General features: G+C 33.2%; 1 protein-coding gene across 2 annotated transcripts in view; it reads left to right on the top strand.

Annotated features, from left to right (window-relative positions):
- Window positions 1–12,184, top strand: part of LOC129229232 (phosphatidylinositol 4-kinase beta-like) — a 145,776-nt gene that overhangs the window by 115,119 nt on the left and 18,473 nt on the right. For both annotated transcript variants that reach the window (XM_054863506.1, XM_054863499.1), the window contains exons 3-5: window positions 8,817–8,934; window positions 9,596–9,727; window positions 10,791–10,879. In XM_054863506.1, coding sequence (XP_054719481.1) covers window positions 8,817–8,934; window positions 9,596–9,727; window positions 10,791–10,879 — 339 coding nt within the window. The remainder of the gene's footprint in view (window positions 1–8,816; window positions 8,935–9,595; window positions 9,728–10,790; window positions 10,880–12,184) is intronic.

Below are 12,184 nucleotides of genomic sequence, written 5' to 3'. Positions count from 1 at the left end.
TTCGGCCGATTTTCATGAAATTTGGCACAGAATTAGTTTGTAGCATGGGGATGTGCATCTCGAAGCGATTTTTCAAAAATTCGATTTTGTTCATTTTTATTCCAATTTTAAGATTATTTTCTCGAGCAAAATCAACATAAGATGGACGACTAAATTGCCAAGTTATCATAACGTGGAACCGTAACATGGGCAAGCCAATTGGCGAGAAATTCATCATACATTATTTGTAAATATACAGGCGAACCAAAAGACCTTTTAGTTTTTTACTTCGGGCAAAGCCGTGCGTGTGCCACTAGTAATGAATAAAATAAATTTTTTTATCTATTTCATTTATTTTCATGCTAATTAATTAATATTGCTAATAAATGTTAAATTATTTGAAACAATTAAAAATTATTCATGTGTATGCTATATTTTTTGAATTTTCTTCTAGCTATTTTTTTACAATTTTTTTTAAACACATGTTACCGAATTTCAAGATGATAATTGTTGCACAGTGTCTCTAACGCCTAGCGTCCACAAAAAAAGTGATTCTTGTCTTGACGGTTCGTTGCAAGAACCTGTTCATTCCGTTTGTTTGTGAAGTTAATTATTTGCATTATATTTTTCAAAGCAAACGACTTCAGAGATGCTTTTTTCCTCTCATACCGTAGTAAAATGACGGAAACCATCCCGATTTGTCTCAATTTCTCTTTCTTTTAAAATTTTTTGTCTATTTTTTTTTTCTCCCTGTAAATGAAACTCCTACGTCAAGCATTGCCTCGAAACACTGATATATATCCCATCATAGATTTCCTATCGTAATTCACGATTGAGCACTTCAAAATTCTCGCAATCCGATGCGGTCTTGCTACTATCTCAAAAATGATATCCGACAATTTTCTGCAAAATTCACGGCATAGAGAGGATACCAGGGAAAAATTCTAAATCTTATATAGTACATGTAAACTAGATGTGCGATGTCGAAGTTTTGCGTTCGATATTTTTTCGATGTCTATGTCTTTATATTTGAGCAAATAAGTGTGATAAAAATATGGTAATTATGCCAAAGAAAATACATTCGTAAAAATTAAAAATTACAGCAATAATCAGTGGTTGCAACATCCATCTCATTAATAAGAGGTTTATTTTTCTATATTTAGTTATCTGTAGGTAGACTTGCCAAAGTGTTCTTCAAATTCATTCTTTTTTCAATATTCCATCGGAAAAAGATTTCTCACCGATGTGAGAACTGTAAACAAGCGCCAAGAAATTCCTTTTCTAACTTTCTTCTTCCAAACAGTTCACTTTCAATCAACTCCCTCGAACACAACAATCTGACATTCTTTGCTGACAAGTTAACTGTCGCTGTGGTAGTTGGTTTATTCACTCTTTACAAAAGAAAAATCCCCCGACTCCCTTTTCTAAGCACAGTTCCCATCACTCGAGCCCCTGTTGCATTTTCTTCCCAGAAGTGACTCAACTTCTTGAGCTTCTTTGGTGTTCGTTAATTTTTTGTATATATTTTTTATTTCTCTGCACCCACAATTTTTTACGACTAGCGCTTATCTGGATGACTCATTTTATTTGAAGGCCGTTGAACATCGGAGATCTGAATCGTCGGAAAGTCATCCCCACGGAATGTTTGGAACACGTCTGCATTTTGTTATTTCTTCTTTTAGTTTTCTTGTATCAGATGTCTGTGTCTGCGATAGAATCTGATGATTAAAAATGAATGACTGTCATTCCATTGGAACATGATATGAAGTTGATTTTTTAAATTTTAATATGGGGTTGTCCATTTATGATGTCACACTTTTCTTTCCACAAATTTGACTGTGCCACAAAGTGTCACACTTCGCCTGACCCCCTCCCCTCTTGTCACTTGGCACGCTGTTTTTCATAAGCATATTGTTACAAAAAATGCGTGATATCACACTTGTTTCCCTCCCCCTCCGTCTTGTAACAAACTGTCACAATTTCACCAGCATCCCCCCACAAAACGTGGCGTCAATTGTGGGCGTCTCCTATACACATTCCTATTTTTAGGAGGGGGACACACACATGAGTTTTTGCCTTTTATGCGGTGGCAAACAATGTCGATAATATAATTTTAAAAAAAGAACTCATCAGAACAGAATTTAAAATTATTTTAAATTAGATATCATTATTACATCATAACAAATCCTTAAATTATGGTAAAGCTCAACCATCGTTTATTTTGTCGAAAATCCCTCGTTATCGATAACATATTTTAAGAGGCGTAATATACGATTGAGTTCTCATATTTATTGAGCTCTTAATTTTTTGATTAGAAGTTTGGTAAACTTTTAATAAAAATATTTTTAATCACTTTGATAATATTGGCTCTTAGAACTACAAATGTTCTATTTTTGATATCTCATGTTGTTCTTTTAACTGCTGAATAAGGCATTTTTTGGCACACAATTAGAATGAGTGTCAAACTTGTTTGAATTTCAGGGTATCAAACAATTTCTTTTATTTATTTATTTATTTTTTTTTTTTGCTTAACACTTACGAAATTATTTTCCGCCGAACTCGATTGTTCGGCAGGAAACTCTGCCTTGGAGATTAAGTTTAAAGAACTTGGTTTTATAGGAATCAAGATTTTCACAGTAATAAAAAAAGAAAGTGGGACACAAGGCTCAGTTGAGCAGGTCTCTATCACATCTTTTGTTTCTATGCTGTTTTCAATATTGATAACCAGAGCAAATTTAGCAAGTAAAACTTTTGTCTCTCTGTTCGCCTTTCACTTATCACTCGCCCTTCTTTATGTCGATTTGGATGTGCTCAGTTAGCGATTTCCCCCCCCCCTTGGCGCGAAAATTAAAATTCACTGAAAATGAAAGATATTTATTGAACCTACACGGGGTGAAATACATCATACAGTTAGAAACATAGGCTTTGTACTAAAACATTGATTGATCCATGACGTTCTTTCATCTTCGACGTCAGCCTCTCTCAACCTCTTTTGAACCGCCGAGCTGCTAAAAACTTGTGTCACAATTTTGTTTGCTGGTGAAGGTTTTTTTTTTTTATTTTAATTTTTTTCACAAGTCATTTATTTTTTTATGAGGCAGCGAGAAGCAAAGGGATGTAAGTGGCAAAATTAAAAAAAAAAAAAAAAAAGGAGATAACCAGTACAAATGATAGGTGAACCTCTCCTCTGTCTTGGGGCAAGAGTACTAGTAGCTCTAAGAAGTTGCTGCTATACAGCATGATTTAGAAAAATTTTCAATGGAAGCCTATCTAGGACCTTATCTTTAAACGCGTTTTTCTCTAAACTTGAAAATGTCCTCTTATATCCCTTTGCTTCTCACTGCCTTATATGACAAAAGAGACATTACTGGGTATTAAATAATTGTTATAAAAGTTATTCACTAGATTTTTAACCTCCGACACTGCGAGGAAGAGGGTTAAAAGTTTGTCTTGTCTGTATAGTATCTGTCTGTGGTACTGTAGCTCCGAAACAGATGAACCGATTTTGATAATTCTTTTTTTTTTTTTTTGTTCGAAAGGGGACTTGATCGAATGTGTTCTTAGCAAGTTCTAGACTTTTTATGACTTAAAATACCAAAGATAAAATTAAAAACCTTGAAAATAAGTGTTTTTTTTTTTTTTTTTTTTTTTTTGCAATTTTGGTACAGAAATATACTCGAACATTTAAAAAAAAAATAGTATGCAAATCGAAAGGGAAAAGTCGATTTGAAACCGTTTTTGGCAGATCTAAGTCTTTAAGAAGAAGGGGATTCTTAAATGACTGGCCTGCTCACCCTGGGAAGCATTCCGAATTCGTTAGATGTTGAAACAGATTTCATTCTTCTAGGGGAAAAAAGAGTGAAAGTAAATATTTGAAAGTTTATCTTTTGTTTGCAAAGAAATTTATCCTTGAAAGCGTATTATTAATTCAATTGAAAAAAAGTTCTTATTGAAGAGATCACGAAGCCAGATGTGATTGAAGAAATCGGTCATGAACGAGGCTGAAAAAATATCACGTGGTCTCGATGATTTTCTGCTTTCATGTCCAGAACTCGAGCGTGACAAGACACAATTGCTCATTCACATTAAGTGAATTATTTCGTAAAAGTGCCTACTCCAAACCCTTCCACCCCTCCTATATCGTGAATGTTGTCTGTCCGAATAGAGTAATGAATTTAATATCACACCAGTTTTTCTGCCATTTGTTTTTATATCTCAAAACTTCGATGTCTTCTACTAAAAGACGGTACAATGGAGAAGAGAGGATTGTGTGATGAAATCTGCTTTTCATACATTTATACGCCGATGATTATAATACGTAGTTTTATGTGAAACAGTAGAACGGTCGTAGACAGTAGACAGAGCGTCGAAAACCCGTTGTATTTGGAACCATAAGTAATTCGGATTTTCGAAGATAACCAAGAAAATAGTTTTGGAAAATAGTATGCCATTTAATCATAAATATTATACGTACTTGACATACAATTACACTGCAACATGTAATTGCATTTTTTAACAAAAATTATTTCTCATTGTTTTTGCTGAACAAAAAGTCAAAAGGAAAAATATTTACAGTACTGTATGTACTATGTGAGGAACTATAATACAGTAATTAAACGAAGGAAGTTGAATGAACTTCTGAAAAAACGCCTACTTTACGCGAAGAAAGTGACTTAATTTATGTAAGGAAAAACTAGCTTAAACTCATTTTGAAAAAAAAAAAAAAAAGACTGATTTTCGGCTGAGAGAGCTTTGAAAATCTTTTCCTCCCTGCCGAGTCGTTCATTTGCTTTTATAATAAAAGCTGAGCTTGATTGTATTCTGGATGTGTTTGCAATACAAATGTATCTGCTTCTTATCATGTTTATTAAAACTTCATTAGATTGCGTGCAGATTTTTGCGTTTCGAATTTTTGACGTTCTACTGTGTTTCCATTTAAGACAGGGGCGTAGCTAAGGGGGGGGGGGGTTGGGGACAAACCCCCCCCCCCCCCCCCCCCCCCCCGAAATGTTTGTCCCAAAAAAAGGGAGAGAGAGAGAGAGAGAAAGAAAGAAAAAAGAAGAGAAAGAAAAGAGAAGAGAAAAAAAAAGAGAAGAGAAAAGAAAAAGAAAAGAAAAAAAATCAAATTTTTTTTTTCTGAATAACAGTGGTCAAAAATTCACTTCTCTCCCCCCCCCCCCCCTTCAGTGCCATTGAAAATCAGCTCAATGAGTGACCCTCAAGCGTAAAGACGCCTCACTCCTCACTGTGCTGCAACATTTTTTTGATAATTGAGTGAAATTTCACACTTTTCTTTAGAAATGAGATTGATTTGTTAAATCTACGAATATAAAGCCTTTTTTTGTCATAGATTCTGAAAATTGTTAAGTATGTTTAATTTTATGAGAGGCGCAGTGGGAATATTACATATAGTTGAATCTGTATGTTTCGAATTTCACAGGAAGGAAAAAAATCGAGATAAAGAGGTTTTAAGATACGGGGGCTTTAAGAAACTTTATAGAAATTTGGAATATGATGGTGAAAATTTGAAATCGATACTATAGACAACATGGGCTCTTGATCAAAATTCCTCTGTATTAGTTTTGTTAGGTCTTTGTTCTATTATTACATTATTATGTGCTTTATTGCCGGTTTAAAGAAACTTTGAGCATATCTTTTTGAAGAAAACGTCTTTTATTGCTTTTTGGTGCCTGATTTTTTCTTTTTCTTGTTTTTTGATTAATTATTTATCCTCTTGAGGTTAGCAATTGCTGCAAATCTAACCTGGCCAATATTCTAGGATTTTCCTTTTTTCTTTACTTGAAAAAATCTTAAACTTCCCTCCTATCATCTTGGTTTTCTTTAAGGAATCATAATTTTAAGAAAGAGAGCGATCACAGAACAGTACTAAACCAGATAACAGAGCAAAATGGCTTTTAACTTGAATGACCTTTAACCATGAACTTAAAATACTCATCCATAATGCAACTAATACTCAACCTGTGAATTTCACCCCTTTACTCTTCTTCCAAGAAAGTGCTCGAAACGAATGTCCTTTCGTTAATTTTCCTTTCCTAAAAAACCTATTCGTGGAACGCATTTCTCCTTTTTTTGCCCCCTCAGTCCTTTCTTTCTGTTTCGAGTTGAAGAAAATGCTTTTGCTTGCTGCTTTGAAGATCATTGGGCTTCGAATCCGAAAATGATAGCATAGCCGGAATTCGAGACATGAAGTTTTTGTTGGCGTTGTGCTGTGATAGTCAAAACGGCCTTTGCTAACCAGAAAATCCACCGCAATCACATCGATTTGTCGAAAATGTCAGCCAGTATTTACTGCGTATTCTTTTAAAAACGTTTAGTCTGAACTATTTAGAATAGTATATTCTAAGTGAGCGTTGTTGTATAATGAAGAGAGCAAAACCGATAACAAGCTTTTTAACCCCCCCCCCCCCCCACAAAAAAAAATGTAAATGACGAAAATGGTTGCTCTAAAAAGAGAAAGTTAACGTCCTCTGAAGAAAACAAAGTACAGTCTGCTGAAGCAGCATTAATTCCATCGAACCCTTCTGAAGGAAATTTTATTTTAATTTAAAAGAAAAACTGCATAGCATTACAGGAATAAAATGTTTAAAAACGAAATGAATCTAGACTGTTCTGTACTATTTCTGTTAGCTTGGTTCGCATTAAAAAGTAGAAAATAAACAAGACTTCTGTTTATAACACTCGAAAATTGCTGTTGCTCTCTCAAATAGATATTTATATAAATTCTAAAGCAGGTAATAAAATTAAAAATAAAAACTTGAAAGGAGAACAGATGGTATGCAGCTTTGTGCAAATAACTTTCTACCGCCTATATTTCTTCCCTCTTTTTTAATTCAAATTTGATTAACTGCTTTAGAACTAGCATAAATGTAAATACATATAAAAAGCAACATATAAATATAACGATATGAAAGCCATTTCATTTTTTGCAGGTTATAATCAAGAAGTCTTTTTTTTATATTTTATTTCATGCTTTTAGTGCGAACCAAGTTAGTAAAAATAGTCTGACCACCGATGAGATTGAAAGTCAAACATCCAGTTCACAGGCGGAAATGGATCCATCTATTAGCTTTCAGGGATGCCAGCTTTTGTAGATGTGTGTTAGCCTCTAAATTAAGCAGTCACACTGAAATGAACGGAACACGCTCATCAGATATTTGATTTCCCCCTGATTTGGATAGACTGGTTTTGACAAGACGTTGCTAGAAAATTTCACTTTAAATTAAATGGAGGGAAAAGAAAAAACGTTAAATTTTCCATAACATTAAAAAAATAAAAAATTCTTTGCTTTTGTTTGTTTAACACAAGTATCGGAATTGGGGCACCCCATTCCAAAGTATGTAAAAGTTCACACACACACACACACACACACACACATATGTATATAAAATAAAAGAAGTAACCCCCCCCCCCCCCCCCCGAAAGTCGGGTCTAGCTACGCCTCTGATTTAAGAAGTAGAAAAAAATGAATAGTTTTGTTTTGACTTGGTTGAAATTCATGAATCGACTCGTTGAGTCTTGATTTGTAGTGGTCAAGAGTTGTTTTGGGCCGTCCTTGAAGCTTTTGGCAAATATTACGATCGCGGAAACGCACCCGTTAACAAAACAGAGCGTCATAAAAATTTCTTAAATCGATTAACCGTTCGTTCAATGTCACGATAAAATGGCGTTCCTATTTAACTCTGATTTGTTCATTACTATATGAAAGCGTTAAAAGTAACAGATATGGTATCCCACCGCTCGTCTTATTAATTCGATATATTCACTATCTGTAAAGCAACGGTTTGCCAATTGATTGATCGCGAGGTAGTACCGTATTTTCCTGCGCATAATACGATGCAAAAAAAAAAAAGTTCTGATTCAAAATGCAATTTCAGCAACTAAACTAAAAACGTGAAAAAGTAATAACTTTTTAGGTACAATCAAAATTAATCTAAAAAAATCAAACATTTATGATTAGAACGCTAATTACTCAGACAGAGTCAAGACATCTAATCTTGTGCAAAAATGAATGCTTCTTCCTTTGCTGTATGGTTGTTTATTTTTACATAGCCTGAATCGCGTAAGAGGAACATTCAAACTATGTAAAATAAACAACCTACATGCAGCGGAACGATCTCTGTGTTGGTGTTGGGGGGGGGGGGGGGGGGGGGGGCACATATAATCCGCGGCAGCGTATAATCCGCACTTCATTAACTTCTAACTTTATTTATTAACAGATAATCCGCGGATTATACACAAAAAAATACGGTAGTAAATCGTGGAGAAATTATCGGTAGCTCATTGCTGCACTCACATAGTCAAGTTACATATTACTTTCTGTTAATATAACTGACCTAGCCGCCATTTTTATAGCATCCGAATTTGTTTGGCAGCATTGATTGTCAACTGATTTTTCAAATTTCTACAAAAAATTTTATTTGAAAAGAGAGTGACCATTCAGAAAGATTCTCAAAATTAATTAGTTGGTGTATGGTGTAAGTAAAAAAAATAACATGAAAAGATAACTAAAACATTAGTCTGCTTTGTTTGGCAGGGATGACAGTTTGATAATAATTAATTTCGATTTTATTCTGGTTAAGAACGTACAATCTAATCAGATTGCATGCTTCAAAGCCAAGCAATCAAATTTGCTTACCTATAAAAAAATACTTATATTGCTGCCCACTGTGCCATTGCGAGCTAAATAAATAGAATACAATTATAGGAAATAATGTTATTGTATTCTTTTTCTATGACTTTTTTACTGCTGAACAATCTTATTATCAGTGTTTCTTACCCTTTTGCTAGGAAATGACTGCATCTTTGTTTCTTTTCAGGCAATCGGATGTTTACTTTTGACCATCAAAGCGTCGATTTTTATTTACCCCAACTAGTGAGTTTATATGTCCATCACTCTGATGTTGCAGAAGCTATTCATCCTTATTTGGTGTATAGGTAGGATAAGATTGAAGAATTTTTTTTTACTTTAAATTTTTTTAAAGCAGTCATTACCAATGTTTAAAATATCTGATCATAGGCTGGAGCACACTTAGTGCTGCAGTTGGGGGTGTTGAAGCACCACCTACGTTCACATAAAAAAGCCTGTCAGTTAAAAGATTGTCTGAATGTATGTTCATGCCCAGAAATATTTAAATACAATTTTATTGTTTTTCTAAAAAGTAGAAATGAGCTGTAGTTTTTTTTTTTTTTTTTTTGAGATTATGATGCAAAAAAAAAGTTAAATTAGTGAGTAAATTTTTTTATGTAATTAGTAAAACAGTTTTTTTGTGTTCTAGAAGTTTAAAAGTTATACCCATCAAGTTCACAATTTAAATTACAACTTTTGTAACATATTTCCTTTTTTTGAAAAATCCTATTCAATAGCTTTTATTGGGATTTTTTCATGAAAAATTGCAAATTTAAAGTTGGAAGAAGAGATTATAGTCATACAGCACTGCTACCTTTCAATGAAATGATCTCAAAGAGCGTGGTGTAATTCTACTTAAAAAATACTTTTGCTCCAAAATTTATCATTTTGTATTTGCTTATATTTTTGATGATCAAAAAAAAAAAAAAAAAAAGGAAAGAAACAGTTATTTTTGATTTGTTGTTTCAGGTGCCGCAACAATGTGGAATTTTCCCTTCAACTAGCCTGGTTGCTTCAAGCATTTTGCTCCGAAAACACGCCGTCCCGAAAAAAGTCTCAAGGGGCAAAATTGAAAAAGCTGATTTTATCTGAAGAATTAAGGTGATGAATTGAATGCCCTAAACTATTGTTTTATGAAATCAATCTTAGAAGGTATATTAAATGATGGATGAAATATTGAAAGGTTTTTAAAAAGTTATTTTAAACTGCTGTTTGGAAAAGCTATTTATCCTTTGTTAATTTAAGTTTATAAATTATTGTGTGTGTGTGTGTGTTATCAATTAAAATTTCTTATTCCAAAAGGAAAACAAGTGATTCTCATTTGTATTTGTATATTTTGTTGTGTGAAAAACATTTGAAACTCTGATTAGTACAGCAATAAAAGCTTTGAAGTTTTTTATGGTTCAAAACCATAATTTTTTCACAATACAATAGAACTTCGATTTAATGGTACCTGATTTAACGATTTCCTCTTAATGATACATTTCACTGGTCCAAATTTAACTGATGCTCCTTGATTTTACAATATCTTTGATTTAGGGATAACTTTTTCCAGTCCCTTGACCATCGTAAAATGGGGGATATACTATTAGAAAAAAGATAATAAATATTTCTCTGTTATATGTTTTCAAAACTTTGCACCCACCATTAAAATGACTTACAAACTCAGCCAAGCATATTCGTTTTAGTGCCTGCAGCTATGCCGAGATGTCATTATTTGAATTTTCCAAGCTTGGTGTAGGTTTATAATTTTTGATGCTGACACGATCAAAGATCCTCTGTGTTCACTAATGGTAACCTGTGCATGTAAAATCACTTGTGGTCACACAGTCCTCCAAGTTTCTAATTCAAATCGCTCCCTTTGGAGGTTCTGGATCAGGGGTTGCTTGACTCCTGATTTGGATAGAAAAGCTGCTTAAATATGCCTACAAAAAATTACCAAAGCATGATTCTCCCTTACAATTTTGGAATTATCCAGTCTCTCTTGTAGGGACGCATCCTTTTTTTCCTCTTGTGTTACTAATTCATCTCAAGTAATCATAGCTAAAGTTCGAAAGTTACGTCTAAGAATAGTTTTCAACACGTAAACTTGTCAAAATGTTTATTCATTTTTTAAGAAATACCGAATGCAAATGTTTATTTTTTCAAATTATTGTTTCTTTAGGCCCAAAGAGTCCTTTCTTCCATGTCCCTCTTCTGGTCATCCATTGTCTCCAAAAAAGACACATCAAAGATCATTTTCTGATGCCACAGGTAAATAATAACAATAACAAGTAAATAAAAATTTCATTTCATTCATAAAAAAATTCATACCCTGTACATTTTAAACTGTAGTTGTACTTTTTGAGTTCAAATTTGAATTTATCTGCAGTATGTGTTCCCAGTTTTGGAAACCGAAAGTTTGGAAGATCCAAAACTCGGTTCTCTTTTACTTGCAATGTTTGAGATTTCAATTCCTTTGCAGTTTAAATATTTTAATTTTTTTGTAAGTTGGAAGCGGTGTTGACTTATTCTATTAGTTAGCTAAAATCTGCTTTTTCTTCTTTTTTTCTTTTTAAAATTTTTTTTCTTTTATTTTTTAAACTTGATTTTGTAATTAAATTATCACAGTTACTTTTTTGATTTGGAACAAGTTAAATTTTGAGCAAATGAGCTCCTTAATTTTTTGCTCGCAGAAAATTGTTTATTTTGCTTATTTGTAAGGTCAATCAATGTTTTACTGATTTATTTATTTATTTGAGGGGGAGGGGGGGGGGTGTGCATATGCCTCCAGCTGAAATGCACTTAAGTTGAAGTTAGTTAATGATTCTTGTGTTTATATCTTTTGCTGAATAGAAAAATTATGCAAATCTATATAAACCCTTGCAAATTCTTCCTGAGTGCGTAGTAGTGGTCTTTCAAATGCATGTAAATATTTTTCAATGTTATTTGCTCTAAAATTTTAATTTTAAATTTTTATGATTGATAAATACCAAATTTGAAAATTTCAAGTTTGGTTTAGAAAATTTCATTAGCATCCACTTGCACCCCTGTTGTGTGGACCTTATGTCATTATCAACATCAATATTCTTGCTCATAATATTTTACGAACTTGGTATTAAGACTTTCCACAATGATATTTTCTGATTTTCAGTAAAATGTCATTGTGAAGCAAATTATAACAAAGGGGAGGAAGGGAGGGATTTGAAATGAAATTTGAATGATCTGTTTACATTTTAAAAGGTAAAGTACTTGTTGAAATATTTAGCCGATATTTTGAAGATTAGGAGAAGACTAGCATACAACAGCTATTTTTCATAGCAGTTCAGTTTTATTACATGCTGCACAGTAAAATCTCGCTACAACTAACAGGGCCGATCCTAGCAGGTGTGCAGCGCACACGGGCAGCCAGGGGGCGCAGGCCGCATCATAAAATTTTCTTAATCAAGCAAAATTCCTCAAGAATTTCTCACAAGGTAACTTATAATAAGTCAAATAAGTATGCTAAATTTTAAATGTTCGACTATCAAAGTAAGTGCCGGTTCGCAACAGCCTAGCATAGTTTAAGAAAAATAAAAT

The sequence above is a fragment of the Uloborus diversus genome, chromosome 1 (assembly GCF_026930045.1).
Source record: "Uloborus diversus isolate 005 chromosome 1, Udiv.v.3.1, whole genome shotgun sequence".
NCBI classification, from domain to species: Eukaryota; Metazoa; Arthropoda; class Arachnida; order Araneae; family Uloboridae; genus Uloborus; species Uloborus diversus.
This window is presented reverse-complemented; position numbering and strand designations above follow the sequence as displayed.